Source organism: Hydra vulgaris, chromosome 08 (assembly GCF_038396675.1).
Source record: "Hydra vulgaris chromosome 08, alternate assembly HydraT2T_AEP".
Classification (NCBI taxonomy): Eukaryota; Metazoa; Cnidaria; class Hydrozoa; order Anthoathecata; family Hydridae; genus Hydra; species Hydra vulgaris.
The window spans coordinates 18,736,834-18,757,500 of NC_088927.1; the positions used below are offsets into that span (position 1 = coordinate 18,736,834).

The 20,667-nt window shown below is 26.1% G+C and overlaps 1 protein-coding gene across 7 annotated transcripts in view; it reads left to right on the top strand.

The window, feature by feature from the left end:
• The window catches only part of LOC100215092 (inositol-tetrakisphosphate 1-kinase), a 47,087-nt gene extending 34,270 nt beyond the window's left edge, over positions 1-12,817 (top strand). For 3 of the 7 annotated variants that reach the window (XM_065803215.1, XM_065803216.1, XM_065803214.1), the window contains exon 3: positions 11,613-12,817. In XM_065803215.1, coding sequence (XP_065659287.1) covers positions 11,665-12,732 — 1,068 coding nt within the window. In that variant the 5' untranslated portion in view covers positions 11,613-11,664 and the 3' untranslated portion in view covers positions 12,733-12,817. Of the gene's footprint in view, positions 1-6,827; positions 7,279-10,556; positions 11,325-11,344; positions 11,411-11,612 lie in introns of those variants that run through there. The other 4 variants (XM_065803217.1, XM_065803219.1, XM_065803218.1 and 1 more) reach the window with 4 other exon arrangements.
• Positions 12,818-20,667: the final 7,850 nt, after the last annotated feature.

Here is a 20,667-nt window from a genome sequence, read left to right on the forward strand (position 1 = left end):
AATTTTCTTATCCTCTGGCACTTCTTCCGGTTGTTGGGCAAGCCACTGTTCATAAAAAATTTTGCATTGCGCTGTAAACATTTTCCTGGGTAAATGTGCTTTAAGGGTTCCACAGATGTCTACAAACCACTCAAATAAAAGTTTGTCTGACATCTGGGATGGTTAATTTTTGTCCTCCACCTGCTTGACAATACTTTGATTTGTTTGGAGGAGCAGTTACAGCATCTTCATCATCGACTTGATTTAGACATCTTTTCCCAAGTTTTAGGGCTTTTTTTAAGGTGGGATTATCATGTTTAATGTCTTTAAGGTCAGAATAAAACTCTCTCACAGCTCTTGCAAGGTAACCTTCATGTGGCAATGTATTTACATGTTTCCTTCTTTTTTCAATGAAGTTTACTATTTGAAAGTTTTCAGCAACCAATAAATCGTACTCTTTTTTGTAACTTTTACAAAGTTTTCCCAAAGCATTTTTTTCTTCTAAACTGTATTTATCTCAGCCAGTTCTTGAAAATTTCTGATCTGACGCCATGTTACAATATAAATATTTTTTATAAACAATTTTAATTTTTAAATCCGAACCAATATTTGTTACAAAACACGCATAAAACTATTCTAATGTGGCTTGCGCTCAAATGCGCATTTTCTAACAGCTGTTTTATCATAATTTCAAATGGATTTAATATGCTGATATAAGTTTTATACTTTGCTAAGTATAAAACTTATATTCAGCATATTAAATCCTATAATTAAAACCAAAGCTTTGCAAATCTATGGGTTTAATTATAGGATTTAAACCAAAAAAAGAATTAAAAAAAAGTAATCAGAATTTCTTAAGTCGACGATTTTTAAAGCCAGTTTACACTGAAAGTTTTTGTTTTTTATCAGTGACTGAAATTATTTTCTAATGTTATGGCCGATTTTCACTAAATTTTTTTTTTTTTGGTTTTGAGATATAAATTTTTTGTTGATAACAAGTAAAAATATTCAAAAATTATTAAATGGGTGGGGACGTTTATTAAGGACTCGAGAGTATACAATTCAAATACTGTACAAGAGCTGTAAATACTTGCAAAAAATAAAAAAACTCTTGCAGAAATTAGTTTGTTCAAGAAAATGATTTATTCATATTACAATGCAGCGAGCATATATATATATATATATATATATATATATATATATATATATATATATATATATATATATATATATATATATATATATATATATATATATATATATATATATATATATATGTACCTCATGTAAGTTGCTTTTCAACATAGTGATATATTTTAAAGTAATATATTATCTATTAAAAAATATTTATATTATTGTTAATAATAAATATAATATTGTGTGTTTGTATATATATATATATATATATATATATATATATATATATATATATATATATATATATATATATATATGTATATATATATATATATATATATATATATATATATATATATATATATATATATATATATATATATATATATATATAGACTATACTATATATAGTAATATAGGCTATACTTGAACACATAGATAACAATGCTTAAATAAGTTACTTTTAAATATAACAATAGAACAACACAAAATAAAATTATTCTTAAAACAACATGGTAATAAAAGTCCATTCAGCTGTTAAATTAAAGCTTATAAACATCTTCTTAAGAATAAACAAATTTTCCTGTAAACAATGTCAAAATAAACAATTTCTCAAAAAAATTCTATTAAATGCATAAAGTTTATTTTATTTATTTAATTATTATCATAATGCATGATAAAAATATTAAAATGCCATTGGTTGGAAAACAGTAAATTAGTAAAAAAAGGCAGATGCTGATACCAATTCTGATTGCGCAAAAGGTGGCCAATTAAGTCGGTGCTAATTAATCTGTACATCACTAATCAATATATATATATATATATATCATTGTTTTAATTATGTGATAATAATCAACTCTTTTTCGATTTGAGAGTGATCGATATAAAGTGAAATAATCACAAAATAGATCAATAAATAAATAAAAGGTTGAATGAGAAAAAATGATTTTTATCGTAAGTTTCATGCCATTTTTGGCACTCATCAACCATACCATATATGGCTGATGAGTGCCGAAAATGGCATGAAATTTAAGTACCGTAAAAAAGTTGTTTTTTTATTATATAACCTTTTATATATATATATATATAAATATATATATATGTATATATATATATATATATATATATATATATATATATATATATATATATATATATATATATATACATACATACATACACACTATACTATACTCAACCCATATGTTAGGTTACAATTTCCTAATATCATTTTTGTGCACTTAAGGTAAATAATCGCGCTTGAATTTTTAGAAAAAGAAGAAAAATGAAAAGAATAATGAAACAAAAGATTGCTACCCCATGCCAATCCTTCATTTGATATAGCATCGCTCTGTTGCGGAACAGGCTATTCGGTAATCAATGTATGTACTGAAGCCCTCGCAACTTCCGGTTTTTATATGATTTCATCTGCGTGTGTCTATTGCTGCATTTAAGTTGTGTTTGTGTATTCTACAAATAGAGTGCTCAATGTTCTTAAAGAACAGAGCAATAATAAATTAGTAAAAACACTTATCTAATTTGTCTTTGACTGGCTGTTTTTCCTTCAGTACGTTCATCAGGAAGAATGTCTAAATGTCAAAAAATTCCTTCACAGAACTTGTAATAAATAATTATATAATAACTGTAGTTATTTTGCAACCAGTTACATTAACTACATTAAATTTTTAATTTTCTTAGAACAAAGATAATTTTAGTTTAGTCATTTGTTTTCAAAGTTTTTAAAAAATTATTTGTTTTTGTGCCTGCATTTAGAAATTAATTCAGACTATGTGTTTAGTAAATTTGCATGATCCATGTGGGTGTTAATTTCAAATTTTTCTTGCAAACAAAACATAGATTTTTTGAAAGTATTATTACAGACAGGCACAGTTTTAAGAATGGACCATTTTAATTTTAAATTAATATTTTTTTCTTAGTTGCCAAATATATTTTGACTGCATAGTCTCTTTTGTGCATTTTTTATGTTTAAAAGATTGTTTGTGTTTGGCATAATGTTTTTTTCCATTTGCCTTCAGTTAAGCCGATATATTGTTTATCAGGGTTATTTTGTGAGGAAGCAATGCATTTGTAAATAATATTTTTTGATAAGCATTTGCCATTCATAGGGTATTCAATTTTTTGTTTGCAATTATAATTTTCAGTATTGAGAAACTCATTCTTATTAATCAATGCAAGATTGTGGCCTTTTATATTTCTTTCTATATTTTTGTACAGTTATAACTAACTTTAATAGTATTTCTATTAAAAATTATTCAGAATATTATATATATATATATATATATATATATATATATACATATATATATATTTATATATATATATATATATATATATATATATATATATATATATATATATATATATATATATATATATTACTTCTATAACGTGTTTAGATGAGCATTTGCTCACTAGTTTTGCTTATCTTTACAGCATATAGCATTTTCAAAAAAAGAAGAAAAAAATAAAGAATCAGCAATCTTTTCTTTCTCAGTTGATGTAGTAGCACTCTGCTGCGAGTCAAGTTATTTGTTAGTCAAAGTATGTACTAAAGCCCCCAGCAGCAAGCTATTTTTGTGTGACGCCAGAGTGCTTGTCTAAACTAGCAATTTAAGTTATATATATATATATATATATATATATATATATATATATATATATATATATATATATATATATATATATATATATATATATTATATATAAACCTATGGCTTATATAAAAACACACAATTTTCAGCCATTTTCTCTGGCTGGACAAAGTAATTAATAGTTGGTTGCCCTTCTCAGAGTATTTGTGGGGTGCATAAGGGTGAAACTGAGATCCAGTGCATGTTTCAAAGCTGCTACTGAATTGTACAAATATTTTTACTTGAATAAATTTACCTAGTAATACCGTAATAAGTTTAAAAAATAAGTTGAGCCTGCAGATTTATAAAGTAAGTTAATGCCTGCTTTTAACTATGAAACAACTCAAATGTGATTAGATACATAGTTTTTTTTGTGTGTATATTTTGTTAAACAAGTAATTAAAAAAAAAATTTATTTCTAGTAAGAAAAACTTTTGTTTTGTTTTTCACAAACTTAACTTGTTTTTCTTATTATCATAAATGGTGGCCGGTTCTAGACAAGAATTCAGGAAAGCCTTTCTAGGAAAGAAACATGAAAATTCTTGCTATGATAGAAAAAAACATGATTACTTTTTAGGATAGAATAATTGAAGGATAGAAAAGAAGAAATACATATATCCTTTCTGGCAAAGAAAAATGAAAAACTTGCTAGCAAAGACTTTTTTAGGATAGAAATCGCACAAGTAAAAGTCATTTTCTTTCTAGCAAAGAAAATTGGAAAAACGTACTAGCAAAGAAATTTTAGAAAAGAAATTTTAAAAACGTGCTAGCAAAGAAATTTTAAGAAAGAATTTGCGCGCAATTTGGTAATTACAGTTATGATTTTTAATTGAATAAATGTTAAATAAGTATAATCTAGTTCTAACAAAATCTTTGTGAAATAATAAAGATTATCTGAAATTTCTGAATCATTCATCAGTGATTCACTTTTATTATAAATGGTAATTCTGTCCTAGCAAGTTTTTTTGGATTAATGAAATAAAATTCTGTCGTAGCAAGTTTTTTAGATTTATTAAATAAAATTCTTTCCTAGCAAGTTTTTCGCATTTATTAAATAAAATTCTTTCCAAGCAAGTTGTTTATTAAAAAATATTCTTTCTTAGAAAGTATTTCAAGTTTCTTTTCAAAATTTCTGCCAAAAAATATTCTTTTGTAAAAATTCTTTTCTAGTAAGGTTATTTCTATCATAAAACATTCTATTCTGAAATTATTCTTTCCTAGTTTTCTATCCTCATTTTATTCTTGTCTAGCATGGCACGCCTCACAAATGTTAGAATAAATGTTAGTTATAAATAAAGATTTAACTAGTTTTTAAAACTAGCTTTTCCCAATTTTCCCCAAAAGAGGAAAATCAAACTTGTTTTTATTTGTAAAAATCAGTTTTTTCGAAATATTTTCAGAAATTTTTTATATTCTTTTATTTATTGTCAAAAATTTTATTTAAATAAAATTCATGTATATTTTCCCCAGCATATTTATACAAGCAGTATAAATATGCTGGGGAACCGCTCACAGTACCGAATTAAAAAAAAGAATATTGTAGCATCTCGTCGTCTTAAAATACAGAAAATCTTGGAGATAATCCTGATGCGCCGTTTTCTACTCAAGTCTACACATATGAGGAAAGCTTTAAAACAAATTTTTTTTAGATCTAAAGGTTTAATTTTTAATAGATGTCTCCTTTGTAAATGCATTTGCTTTTTTTTGTTTGTTTTGAACGTAAATATCCTAAAGTCGAAAATCAGAACTGATCAAAAAGTTTAAATTGTATGTTTGGTTTTAGCAAACCATAGGCACTTGCAAAAATTATATATATATATATATATATATATATATATATATATATATATATATATATATATATATATATATATAAACTCTATTTGAAAATATTGGAATGATAAAAGAGTTTCACATAACTGAGAACCAGTAAAACCAGTATATAATTGAAAAATTCCAAACGATTTACATCAGTTTAAATTAAAAATTTTGATATAGAAAATAAATTTTTTTGTTTCTTTAATATTTTAATTATATATTTTGTTTATAACCAAAAATTTGCAAACTAAATATCTTAAAAACTTTTTTTGTTAACGATTATTAATCTAATCTACTTAACTCTTATCAAAGAGTTTTATTAATGTTGGTAATTAAGATTGTATTCTACGATTCATTTCTGCTCTTTCTTATGTATAATATGGTTTAAGTTGTAAACTTTTAGCATTAAAAGATTTTCGTTCCTTCTTATTTTCAGATAAAATATCTAAATTGGAATTAAATTTTCTAAAAGAAAGTATTAAAATTATTTTTACAAGAGTTTCGTTTCCTTAACATTTACGTTCGCAAATCAAAAATTTTATTGAAAAAAAAAACCGGAAATTAATTTATTTTCATTCTTTAATATTCTTATCCTTTTAAATTTTATTTAAGTTATTTGTGAAGTGATTTAAAAAGTAATGCGACCGGTTTGCGTCAATTACGTCATATAATAAATATGAACCGTGTAAAAAAAGGTTGTTAACCAGGTAGAAAGAAAAACCATTGAAAGGCAAAAGAATATTTGCAATCAGATATTAATCATGTTTTTTGTATCAAATATAAAAATTTATAAAAAAAGTTAAAATCGTATACGACTCTTGCTAATATTTCTAAGATTTTTAAGATTCTTTCAAACTTTTTCAAAACAAAACACCAATGTTTATTTTAATGAAAACCTTAATTTTAGAATAAGTAATTAAATTTTTATTCCATTAAAATAATACTAGTGAGAATTTTTTTTAATTTAAATTTTTAGATATGTTTTGTTCAAATAATATCCAGAATTAACTACAATGTTTAAATCTCAATACACACACACACACACACACACACACACACACACACACACACACACACACACACACACACACACACACACACAACGCCGGTTTTATACTTGTAAGAAATATGCGAGCTCTGAAATGTATTTAAAAGTTTGTTTGTATCTGTGTGACTTTCTAAATTTTTACATACGAAGAGAAAATTGATTAATCATTTATAAGTAAAATCTATTTGAAATACTTTTTATTTTTTTAAAGTGTTTATAAACATCGTTTTGTTAATTAAATAATAAAAGTTTTTTAACGAAAAAAATTTTCGTTGTTATTTACAAGAATTTTATGAAAACAAATTTTGTTCGTTTCAAATTTTCTGCAAAATAGGGAAAGTACTTGGCGAATTTCAAAATGTGGAAAGTATCTGTCACGGAGAGCGTATTTGATTTGATTATGCATGTGCTACTTAAAACGAATTGAACTAGACAGGCCGGTTTTATATTTGTAAGAAATATACGCGCTCTGAAATGTATTTAAAAGTTTAAAGTCAGTTAAAAAACTCTTTTTTTTTTTATTACGAAATTTAATTTATACGTTGGTTTTTTTTGCAAAAAAGATCTGGGGAGTTAATGATAAAATGTTGTTTTTCAACCTAAGCGAAATCATGTGAAGTAGGAGAACCGTACTAGATCAGAAAAGTAAGTTATTTTTGAAATAGTATTGAAAACGCTTTTTTTTTTTAAATGGTGTTGCGAAAAATATTTAATAATGTAAACCTGATATTAATCTATTTAGGCTCTTTTTTCGCAACTTTTCAAAAATTATAAAAAGATGATTTTAATGATAAAAGATAACAAACGAGTTTAGCGTGCTTTTTTTAAAATTAAATAATAAAAAATGAGTTTTATAATTAAATAATAAAAAAATCGGGTACATGGTTTTTTTATATTTTTCATGACCTCAAATAATAGCGGATGAAAGAAACACTTTCTATATTAAAGATATTTTAATTCTTGACTTGAAATTATCTGAGACTACTAAATTGTAGTTAAATGTTTTAAATGTTTGAAGACTTCTAAATTTATAACATGAACTAGAAGCTTCTTATTTTAATTATTGTTTTTTTAAGTTTTGTTTTGTTTATACGCTTTCGTCATTTGAAAGTCTAAATCTTTTTTTGTTATTTAAAAAAAAATTAAAATTGCTATTTAACTTATTAAGTTAAAAACCTTTTAAATTTTATAAATTTTTGAATATTTGAGAAATCGCTTTTTCACAATACTCATTATATAAAGGTTTTATAAAATATTTATTATTTATAATAATATTCAAATTCTGATACTAAATCTTGTTAAATAGTTATATATATATATATATATATATATATATATATATATATATATATATATATATATATATATACTATATATATATATATATATATATATATATATATATATATATATCTATATATATATATATATATATATATATATATATATATATATATATATATATATATATATCTATATATATATATATATATATCTATATATATATATATATATATATATATATATATATATATATATATATATATATATATATATATTTGAAATAAATATACATATATATAAAATACATGTTTTTATTTAATATTGTAAATATTGCAATCATTCGTTTCACAACACGCTACAACGATATAATTACGAACAAATGAAAAATGCCATTAACGCATAATAATGTTAATCACGTAGGAATTTATTGCAATATATTGCGCATAGTTGATTAGCTGTGAAATTTTAGCAATAAGTTAAAATTGATATAGGGGTAAACAAATCGTCTATATAAATAAAGTTTCTCAAACAAATTCACTTTATGTTTGATTTGCACTTAAAATGACTAGTCTTAAAACGGTTCAAGTAGACTTTTAACCTCGTTGCCATCGGATACTCTTAAATTGTGCGTTTAGCCGTTATATCTACGGTCTCCTTTCGTTGTAAAATTAAAAAAAAAAATCAATTCATACATTCCTACTCATTTAATAATTAATCGATTGTTTTACTAACGTAATGATTTCCTCTGTGAAAGAAAGGTTTTGTGGGATTATGCTCACCGCATTACGAAATTATAGGTTCTGAATAGGCTTTTTAAACTAAAATAAAAAAAATTGTCTTAATTCTAGTTTATTTAAATGTGTATATTTTAATTCTAGTGTATTTATATGTGCATATTTTAATTCTAGTGTATTTATATGTGCATATTTTTTTCATTTTTGTTTTATTTTATTTGATTTCTAAGTCTGAGGGTCACTACAGTCAGGAAGATTTTTTTCTTGCTTGCTTGAATTTTGCTCTCTTGAAAATTTTGCTCTCTTGAAAATTTTGCTCTCTTAATACTAAATATGAAATTGATAATTTATTATTGGGCAAAAATTAAATATTTTTTTACCATTTTTTCAGTATTCTATACTAAATCTATATCAGCGAGTTCTAAATTTCATCTGATAACCTCAACCAACCTGATATAATATCACTTTATTTTAAACAAAAATATTCAATTATATTCATCCTCAAATGAGCTAGAGAATAAAGACTCAGATCCTCTTGTGTTTTTTTTATCCTCAGGCTCATTTGAGAATACTTTGCAAGGGCACCCATAAGTTTGCTTTGTACCTGAAAATTAATAATGTTACAAATCTATTATTCTTTAATATTTGCTCAAAGACAAACCATTACTATATTTTTACTGTAAATGTTTTTTTGTTATGGTTTTAATATCAACTTTTATTTTAGTTTTAAAAAGAAAAATCATGTCTACCTTCACATTATCTAAAACTGATAAAAAAATAATTCGAAATATTTTTTTTTTTTTTTTTGCAACAGTTCCTAATTTTCTCAAAAACAGTTTTCGAAAACTTTCCAGTAAATTCTACTATTTATTTCAAACAATACGTATGTTGTTATTTTTATAAGAATGTCTTAGAAACATTAATATGTGTTTAACAGATTTACTAAATGTTCTAGAAACGAGTTTTTATTGTATGCACACCCCAAATAAAGATTGTCCCCCCCCCCATTCTTTTTTTTTTAATTTTATTATTATTAAGAAATTTCGATTTTTTTTGTTACTGAAGAAAAATTTTTAAAGTTCTTTTTTTCTACTGTTTATTTCTTTGATAGTCCTAGTCAGAAGTTATAAAAAATAGTTTTCTAGGTTTTATATGAGATATTACATGTTTTTGTCTTCTCTCGATCTTATTTTCCTTCAAATTTGTGTATTTGCCTCTGAAAATATCTAATTTTTTGTTTCCATTAAAAAATGTTCTTCTGATTTACTCGTTGATTTGTTTTGTTGAAAATAAAGCCTTGGTAAATAAGTTCTTTGTTTTGAAAGTTTTCATGATGATGTTGTAAATGCGTACTCACTGGCGCCCCTTAACGGTTGTTTTTCTATTTAAATAGACAAGTCGGGCTAAAAAAGTTAAAAGTTCACTATTTTACCCTTTACCGTCCTTAATATAAATATATTTTTTGTTCTTTCATTTTGACATTAACCAGATAAACTTCCGTGAGAAAAACATTCACTTAATTCACAAATTTCGCGCATTTTTAGCATGGTTTCTCTTGTTTTTTTTTGCGTTAAAAATACTCTTTTTATATCAAACTCTTGGTTTTATTTGACATTATAAATGTTTTTAGAATTTAATAATCAATATTCAAGAGGTATATATCTGTTTTCATAAAATTTTATGTTTTATATATCAAAATTTTTATATCAAAGTTTTATGTTTTATATATCAAAATAAAAGTTACTATATAATGCATCAGCCTGATTGCATTTATTTACGGTTTAGACTAAAATCTCTATGAAATGTGCGTTTTTGAACAATTTGCTTTTTGAACTATTTGCTCACGTTTTAAAAATCAAACATGATAACAAAAGATAACTTACACTCGACTAGCTTAAAATAAATGCTGTATGCTTAAAAAAAGTTAATTGAACATTTTTTTAAATTATAAAGAATATATATTTATAATATATTTCGATATATGAAACTAGTAATATTAGTAATAAATCTCAAAAGCAAAACTTTGCCGTTGTCATAACGACTCAGTTTTAATACCATTGTTACGTTAGTGAATATGATTCTTATTTGATAAATCAAATATAAAGCAAATTATTGAAGGTTTTTGTACATTTGTGGCAAAAAACGTTTTTAGTTATGGAAAAATCATCTATAATAAATTATATATTAAATGTTTGATTTAATATAAATATTAAGTCGAACATTTTAACATTAAATCTTTGAGCATAAACTTTTTAATAAGTATATTATTGAAAAATTTTATATATATTCATGTATAAACATGTTTTTTGTCTGCTCTCTCAAATTTTGTATTTGTGTTTCTAAGAGTTTTTCTCTATTAACAAATACATACATTTCTTGACTCGAAAAAAATCTTTTTCGTTATTTTAAACGCATAGTCTTGAGAGGAGCTCTTATAATATACCGAGCAACAGATATACCGAAAAAATAACATACCGAATTATATAATTTGTTTTTAAAAAAATCGGTGAAAAAATCTCACTCCAATGAAGATCTAGAAGAACACCAATCAGAGATGAGAGGTTTAATTATTTATTTTACTTATAACTAATCCTCGCACATGTCTTATGAAAACATAAACAGTTTGAACTTGTTAACATTTTTTCGTTAGAAATGTCTAGCTAAAAGCAAAATGTAAGTCGTACCTTTAAATCTAAGATATTTGTAAAAATTTGTCACAGTTAAAGTTCTATACACGAGGTTTTTGCTGCGCATTTTATGTATGATAAGAGAAATTTTTCTTAACAAATACCTTTGTTTACATTAATAATAGCTTTTTTATATTTTCTTTTTTATAAAAGCATTTATGTTGATCGATAGCTTAATGTATTTTGTCAATCATCCAGTCTTGTGTCGAGGAGCTAAGAAGTTGCCAATATTTTTAATTTCTGCTGTAAATATATATTTTTTTGTTTTATGTAGGTCGGGAAAAGAGTTACCAATACGGAGCACATTTTTTTAACATTCTGAGAAAATGATTCCGCTTAGAGTGGGAATATGTATAGTGGACTACACCAGAAATAAACTTCAATTGCCTCACTTGCTTGAAAAACTTTGTGATGATGGAAGTATGGAATTTATTGTCATTGATATGAATAAGAGTTTGACTGAACAAGGTCCGTTTGATGTCATTATCCAAAAGGTTTTGGAATGGTACAACGTTGGCGAAGAACAAGGAAATGCGAAGTTGCGGAAACTTGTCAGTTATGTCCGTTCTCACCAATCAATTAAAATGCTTGACCCTATCGAAGAAACAGTCCGATTGGCTGATAGATTTTACTCCATGGAAGTCATGAGAGACTGTCAATTTACAATGAAAGGAATACAGGTTTTTGTTCCAAAATATATATTTCTTGATGATTCCAATGTTAAAAACGCTTTAGATGTGATTGCTGCGGGTGGCATTAAGTTCCCAATCATAACTAAGCCCCCTGTTACTCGATGTGATGCTGAAGCTCATGATATGTCGATTATTTTTTCTGAAAGGCGCGCATGTGATATTGTTGCTCCCTGTGTGATTCAAGAGTTTGTTAACCACGGCAGTATGTTGTATAAGGTTGCAGCTGTTGGTGATAAAATGTACATATGCGAAAGGCCTTCGGTAAAAAATTTAGTAGGTGGCATTGAGCCTACTGTTTATTTTGATAGCATGACAGTTTCAAAACGCGATATTCACAATGAAGATTTGCATGAGCAAAACCCTCAAACAATGAAGTTTCGTACAACTGCAGGTTCTTGTAAACATTTACTTGATAGCGAAATAGTTACTGAGTTATTGCGCCACATCAGCAACAGAGTCAATCTTAATTTATTCGGTATAGACATTATAATAGAAGAAAGAACGGGTAACTATGGCATTATTGACCTTAATTATCTCCCAAGTTATGATGGCGTTTTAGAATATTTTGCCGCTGACTTGTACAGTAAGCTTAAAGTTATTGACAAAGAGCGACTTTTTAAATGTAATTCACAGAACGGAACAATACACTCTACCAATAATGGTATAAGTGAACTTACTTCTGATATAAAAACTGTTCTTTAGTTGTAATTGTAAGTTTATTCTGTTCATTTTTTTTTTATTTTTGATGATTCTGACGACATAATATTAAGCGGAAAATGTTATTTAATGCTTGTTTTGAAATGTTACGGTGTTGAATTGTTAGCGCACAATGTTTTAATACTTAATTAGAATTGATTAAATTACACGGTTAATTATTTATTTTGACGTTTAATCACGAATCGTTTTTAAACAATGTTTCAAAATTCTAAAATTTAAGTCCAACAGTGTTTTAAGGAAATATTGGATTGGCTAAAAAGCAATAAAATTAGTTCTTTTTTTCAAGTTTATTTATAACTTGTTTATAATTCCATAAATAATTTTCAATATATATGACCTGCCAACTTTTAGTCAAAAAACAAATGTCTTTGTCATAAAAAATGTTAAGCATTGTAGCAGGAGTAAATAAGGTGCGCTTGATGTTAAATATTTCATTGCTTTAAATATTTCATTGCGCCAGTTGTTGCTAAATCATTAGAACAACAGTAATTTGCAAGCTTAAAGTAAGAAGGGTGAATGAGGCAATGATTCCCAACCAAGCTCCGATACTTTCGATCGTCGAGTAAAATCGACAATCGAAATTAATGGAGCTTAGCTGCTACTACCCTACTTGCACCCGCCTTAATTAGGATGGGTGTTGTCATGAAAAAAGTAAACTTGAGTGTATCTCGAGGTTTTTTAAGACTTCTACTTAAAGCTTGTCTAGTTAATTGCAGTAGGTTTCAAAAACTATAGCGTTTAGCGTAAGTCTCTGTGTTCCAACAAACCAAGATCAACAGCCCATTTTAGTGTTGGTTAGCCTTCAGATTTAGTTGTTCCAGCCCAAACCATTGACACTGAGCGTCGCACTCCTACTTAAACAGGAAATAAGTTACTAATCTGAGAACGATTAAATATTTTAAAATTGCTTTTTCAAAGAGCATCATATATTTATTTATGCGCATAAAAAAATTTAAATGTTTAGAAAACCGGATTCAATCTACTAATCTTTGCGGACTGCAAAAATATTTTATGATTTTTCTCGGTTTTTGATCAATTTAGCCATGGTCGTTTAAGAGATATACTTCCATGGTTTTAACATATCTTAAACGTCTATGATTTAACATTCCATTAAGTTGCAAATATTCAAGTATGAGCTTTGATTTTTATCATAAGTTAATCAAAAACGTGTTTTTTAACTCTGTCTCTTAAAAGAAAAAAACACTTTAAACAATATTTTTTTAATAAGAAGTTACTAACCCGATTCCGTAAAAAAATATTTAAGAAGTTAAAATTGGAAAAATCTTCAAGAATTGTTAGAAAATTTCCGCTTAGTGACGCATATTGTAATGTTTCCTGATGTGGTTTACTTAAATTATTTGCCTTTTGATTATATGTTAAAGTCTTGCTTATATGACGATTATATGGTAAAGTCTATTAAACGTGCAGTGCAAAACACAAATCTCATTTGTAAGCGCTTAGATAATCTCAGAGCGCATTCAATTAGCCGCCGGATTTGGATCAACTTTACACCTATAAGTCATCTTTACAAAAGCATTAAAACCAGTACTTGCTGTTGTCTCAGACACCAAACCCTGACCTAATCGATCGCCAGTTTTGTGTGGCATTGACTGGTGAGTGGCTAGAATTAAACTCATAAAACATATAATTCTGCACATGGTAAAATAAAAATCTCCTTTTTTGTTCTATAAAGACGTTTGAAGCCCTATAAAGTTTCTAGAACTTTCTAGGAATGTTTTAAAAATTCGCTCATTATTTTATAGTTAACCCAACAATATTAATATTTTTGAAACTACAAATATTGATTTTAAAAAAATATACATTTGGTTTGAGCCAAATGAATTACGACTAAACACAGAAAAAAAACCAAATGAATCTTTTTTTATTTCAACCTAAAAAATAATTTTACTCATGAAGCTTTAGTAAAAGTTGGTAAAACCCAAACAACCTTGTTTCTTGAGATACTTAATGACATCAACATATCGCGGAAAGCGCAAATAAATATGTCAAATGTCAATATATCAAAAAATATCGGGATACTCTACAAAACTTTACCATGCTAAAATAATATTATGTTCGTTTATTTAACATTTTTATTCTTCATTTATCATTTATACAAAGCTATTATTGTACGCCAATATTTATTATAGATAATATTGCATAAAAATCATAAATTGGTCACATTTTATCGAAAACAAAAACATTTCCAAGAATAGTTTATTTAAAGATAAGTTCTCACATGCTGAGCAACTTTTAAAACACTTGAAAACATCAGTTATCTACCAAATCGACATTCCAAAATATCTCAAACTTTTTTTATTTTGTCCACAATAGCAAAAGTAATTTACAATTCAACAAAAATAGAATAAGTTTACACATTGCAAAATTTAAATTGCTTTTCTCTGTTATATCTTTGCTTTAATCTGCACGACGAAATTTTTCATCTAAAAAACTTAATTTAACTTTTATTTTCTGAAAAAGTTGTTAAAAAAACCTCATCGCGTCAATGCAAACAGTTTTATAAAATTTTTTTTAATTTAAAAAACAAAATCATCAAATGAAATCACAAAATTAAACAAAAATGAGATTAAAGATATTTTTTACAACGACTATATTATCAATATATATTAAAAAACATTAGCCAAATTCATTTCAGAGGCCTGGTCTCGAAATTAATTCGATGTAGGGAAAAAAGTAAAGATGATTACTTTGTTATTAAAAAAAATAAACTAAGCAATACTGTCGCTGCTGCTATTAGTTCCTAATTCATCACGATTAAAAAGGTAAATGATTAAAAAAGATAGAAAAAGAGTCTTTGTGGTACTTTCGAGGAATTGCAAAATAAAATGCAAATGTATTTACGTTATTTAAAGCTAAAAAATAAACTGAAGTCTAATAGGCTATTGAATGTTGTTATCGAATAGCAAACCTGTATTTTCAATGCAGCCTCACTTAAAATACCTAAAATTGAAGCTAAATGGTCATCAAACAAAATATTTTACGATAAGAAAATTAGTGAAGATATCATTTACAGATATTTTTACCATAAAAAGGAAGGAAACTGCGGGCTTCCTGAAAAAGCATAAAGAATGCTACAAAGTTAAATTGTTGCCTGGTTAAATGTTGCATGCATTAAATCTAAGAGTATAAAATTATATAGTGCTTATTTGAGATCAGTTGTTTTTGATTGATTGAATCCTGAAATAGAACATTGCAGTTGTCCTGTTAGTTCTAGTAAGTTGTGTACTTTCGCTTACTTTCACTTTTTTGTTTTTTTAAACACAATAATGATAAATACTAACTGCAATGAAAACTATAAATGAAAAGATTTAGGCTCTATCTTGCACAGAACAGCTAAAAAGTGTAACCATTTTTTAAAAGTTAACTGAGTCCTTCAAAAATAAAAAAAGAGATGACATAATTGCTATATCAGCAGATCCAGAACTAAACTATTTTTAAAAAGATGTATCATTAATTGTTTAAAAATTGAAAAAACACTTTAAAAAATGGCTGTTTAGCTGTAACGTGTTCATTTTGTACTAATGGAATTGAAATTTGAATGCAAATCATCTGTCTGTCAACATTTACATTATAAATAGTCACAAAGAACTGCCTTTATTTTATCAGATTGTATTTTTTTAAATACCTCATTATTTGATTTAATTTTTTTTATATACTTGTTTTAAACATCATTATATAGATTTTTTGTACACTTTCTTATCCTGGTAAACAATAGTATTTTGAGTAGACCATTCGAATCTTTTGATTTAAAACTATTATAAAGCATAAAGCTTCTGCTTTATGCTTCTGCACAATGCAATTGAAACATCTGAGAAGCTACCATTTTTTATTTTTTTCCCAACATCATAAACATAAGTGTGCGGACCGCGTCAAATGAGTTTGACTAATACCAACATATTTATCAGTTGTGAGCTACAATGTTAACATCTTTTCTTGAATTTTAGTTTATAAGTTTTTATCTGAAAATAAATTGAGAATATTAATTTAAAAAGAAGAAGTCAAAGTAAAAGAAAGTTAAAATAATATGACAAGTAATTAACCAGTTTTTTTACGGGAGGCGGAATAAGCGCGAATTTCATAAGTGCGAAGCGATGAATGATATGCTTTTTACTATTACTCAGTGGTGTTGGCTGATGGATTTTAGGATTTTTTGATGTTTTCAATATAAAATAATTAGGCGTTGTACAAACTCTTAACTTATTAATGTTTATACTTATGTTTTATAAAAAATTAAGTTAATAAAGTATATTTATTTAGCAGAATATACTAAACTTAAATTCAATGACAAGTTTTAAATTTTATCTAATAACCTGTCAGTGTTCGAAAGTAATGACCATGTAAAATTACAGCCCTTTTTTCTATTTTGGAGGGCTTATTTTTGCTTTCTGGCTCCAATCAACGCAATATTTCGCAAAAACTTTTTCATTCGACATGAGCATAAAAATACTAAGGTTTAGAGTTTACACAATGGTTGAAAGTGTCATATTTAAACCATCAAAAAATCTTGCCAGCGATGTGAAATACTTGTAAACTTGTATATTAAAAAAAAACTGTGTAGTTATTTAATTGTAATTATTACTTGCAGGCAACATTGCCGTTTTTCCGATCCTAAAGAAGGTTGTAAAACCTAGTTCAGGATCTTTGCATTGTGCGCTAAACCATAATACTTTAGAAAGAGCTTAAACAAAACTTAGCAAGTTAGATTTGCTATTTTCGGTAAAAAAAAATTTAGAAAAAAGTTTTCTTACCTGTTTCTTAATCTTATAGAATCGCCTTCGATGAACATTAAACATTTGGGCCAGTTGCTAACATTAAATATTCGGGCCAGTTGTTAACATTACTATGCGGTAAAAACTTAGGTATAAAAAACCATTTCTAACTTTTGAAAATGTTTTTTTTTAATTGTGTCTATAAACTCCTTGAAGAGGTGAAAACTCTATGAAATTTTCAACAAAGATAATTTTTTCATAAAATTATAAAGCTTTAGGAACTGCAATAACAAAGACTTCTTGAAAAGCTGTGACCGAGTATTGAGTTTTTCTTAACTTAAAATGCTATAGTTTTGTTTATTTCTTTCAAACTGTTTACAGAATGATTTAAAAAAAAAGATTAAAATGCAAATACATAAACAGTGTACTAAGGCCAATAGTTCGGCATTTACAGCACCCAAATGTTAATTCATTAGGAACTTATTTTTTATCATAATTTCAAACTTTTTTAAATTTTTTATCATGGTTTCAAACTTTTTTTGCACTATTTAAACGTTATACTTTACCAAACCTAAATTGAAAAAATTTTTATTTATTGATAGTAACACCAATTTTGATTTTGTTTTTTAAGATGTTTCTAGAGAATCTCTAGTATTGTCACTGACAGGCAATTCTGAAAATATAAAAAAAAGGAGGTGGAGGTGAATCCAGATCAGGCGTTGAACCTAAGATCTCTTAATTTTAACAACTACGCAACGGTTGCTTGTTTCACCATTATAATTGATAAATATTAACCATTCTCAGATTTAATTATTTAATCTTATTTGAGCTTCTTCTTATGCATTTAGTGAAAATGTACTAGATAAGCTTTATAAACCACTTTATAAGTTTTATACCATAATCACTAATGGTTATTTATTTTGTTATTATGATCAAAACATAAATAAGTTATTGAACTGCGTCTGTATGATGATATTTTTTATATTTATCTGTTTTGGAAATATTTTGTATTCAATTGCAATGTTACAACAAGTTGTTTTCCATTCAATTAAAATGTTAACATCAAGATACAATAACATGTAAAAATAAAAATAAAAAAACATATCAAAATTTCATGCCATAAAAACATATTTTGGGCTATCTATAAACGACCAAGGCACAAAATTAAATGAAGTATAGTTACATTTTAAGAAAGTAGTATGGTGTATGGTGTATTTTAGATTTTTTAAAGAAAGTTTGCTAACACAAATGCATAAAATACATTAAAATACAAATAAATTTGATGTCACTAGGGTTCTATGATATCAGCAGCATTAAATGAATAAAAGTGTCTCAATAATGAATTCAGTAAATTTGAGCCAAAGTAATTCTGGTACATCCAATAGAAGGCTTAAAAAGCTTGTTTATGTCTCAGCCATTTTATCGCCGTCTATCTTTTATGTTTTTTTAATTATTTATATGTTTTCGTCATCTTCATAATGATTATAATTTTTTTTTCTAATTATAAAATGACCGGAGAAATAAGGAGACAAAAGGCTTGTCATATTTTTCTAAAAAATTATCAAAATAATATAATCTATAATCTTAGTAAAATATTAAAGTATTTTAAAAAATATTAAATAAAAATTTTTTACACTTACTTCTTTTTTCTTTCTAATCTAAATATATAACAAACTGCAAATAACAGTTGTTTTGGCAGTTAATAATTACTTAATGAACTCATTGTTTGATTATTTACCATTGATATTTATGATCTATAATATAGAAAAGATCCTCGTAAATATATGACAACACATAAGATTCTAATCTAAACATGAATAAAAATATAATAATTATATAATTAAAAGCTTAAAACACCGCAAACTTCGTGATAGAATAATTTCAGACAGAACATTCGAAAAGTATAAACCAGAATAAACTAAATCATTATTTTTCTGACTGGAAGAATAATTTCTTTTTGCAGTTATTCAGGTGCGTCCCAAAGTCCTTAAGGTATACCTTAGAGCACCGCGTGAGAGCATTTAACTAAAAGTTCATGCCTTCTTCTGATTGACTAGCAAATAAACAAGACTTGTATAGGGTCGTCCATAAATTACGTCACGCTTTAGCGAGGAGGGGGGAAGGGGTAGTGTTTTTGTGACAACTTATGCGGAACTTCTTGTGTTGTGTTTTTGGTTTCCCAAAACAAGTACTGATTTATGAAATAAAATTTCGGCGAGTTTATAAAAGGAACAGAAAGTTTACATCTTATTTAGGGTCTGGATTCTAAAACAACTTTCAATAATGAACTCACTAAATATGTGACTGAGATTTGCTACATAATTTCCTGAAACTTAAGACTTAACTTCCAAAAATAACAACTCATAAAAAGCCAATAGAGCTAAATGGAGATGTGGTTAATGATCTTTCAACTGAACTAATCTGTGGCTATAACTGCAGATCCTGAGGAAATGAAAAAAGTATAATTTTATTAATAATATCAAAAAAAATAACTACTGTAAACAGACTGCGTTTAAACTGAGCCTTAATTAGTTTGTTAATTGACAAAACTTCAATAATTTCAACCATATTGATAGAACTGTTGTTGGACTCTACTCTCCAAAGTAACTTGAGAAAAAGGCAAAGTATCCATTTTTTTAAAGTCTAGACATGTTTTTCAAAGCCTTTAGCTTAGTAAAAGTACATAAGCATGTAACTTGGAATGTTGTTAAAAAATTAATGAAGTTAGGAGTATGTTTTTTTAAAAGAGCATAGTTGGTGTAATAGTTTTGCTTGGCAGTTCTACAGAGAGTAATATTTTTTGAATGGACTTAATCGCTGCTGTCTGGCAAGCTTCAAGTTTGCTGTCTGCAAACGTGAAGCCTGTTGCAGCCTCCGACAACTTTTATTCAAAAGTAATACTAGGTAGTAAGAAAAAAACCTAAATCATGTAGTTTTTTTTATTTCATAATTTTTGTATTGTAAATATATTTATGTTTGGGCAATATGCTCAAATAAAAGTATAAATTTGTATATTGCTTATGCCTAAAATAGAAATTAAAATGATGTACATTTTAATGCAATCTTATTCTCCAACTGAGTAATCTTTATAAGACTTATCATTTAATTATGTTTAAATGGTAAATATTTATTTATGTTTAAATGATAAATAGTAAACTTATTTTTTTTAATGACGTGCTTTACAATAAAA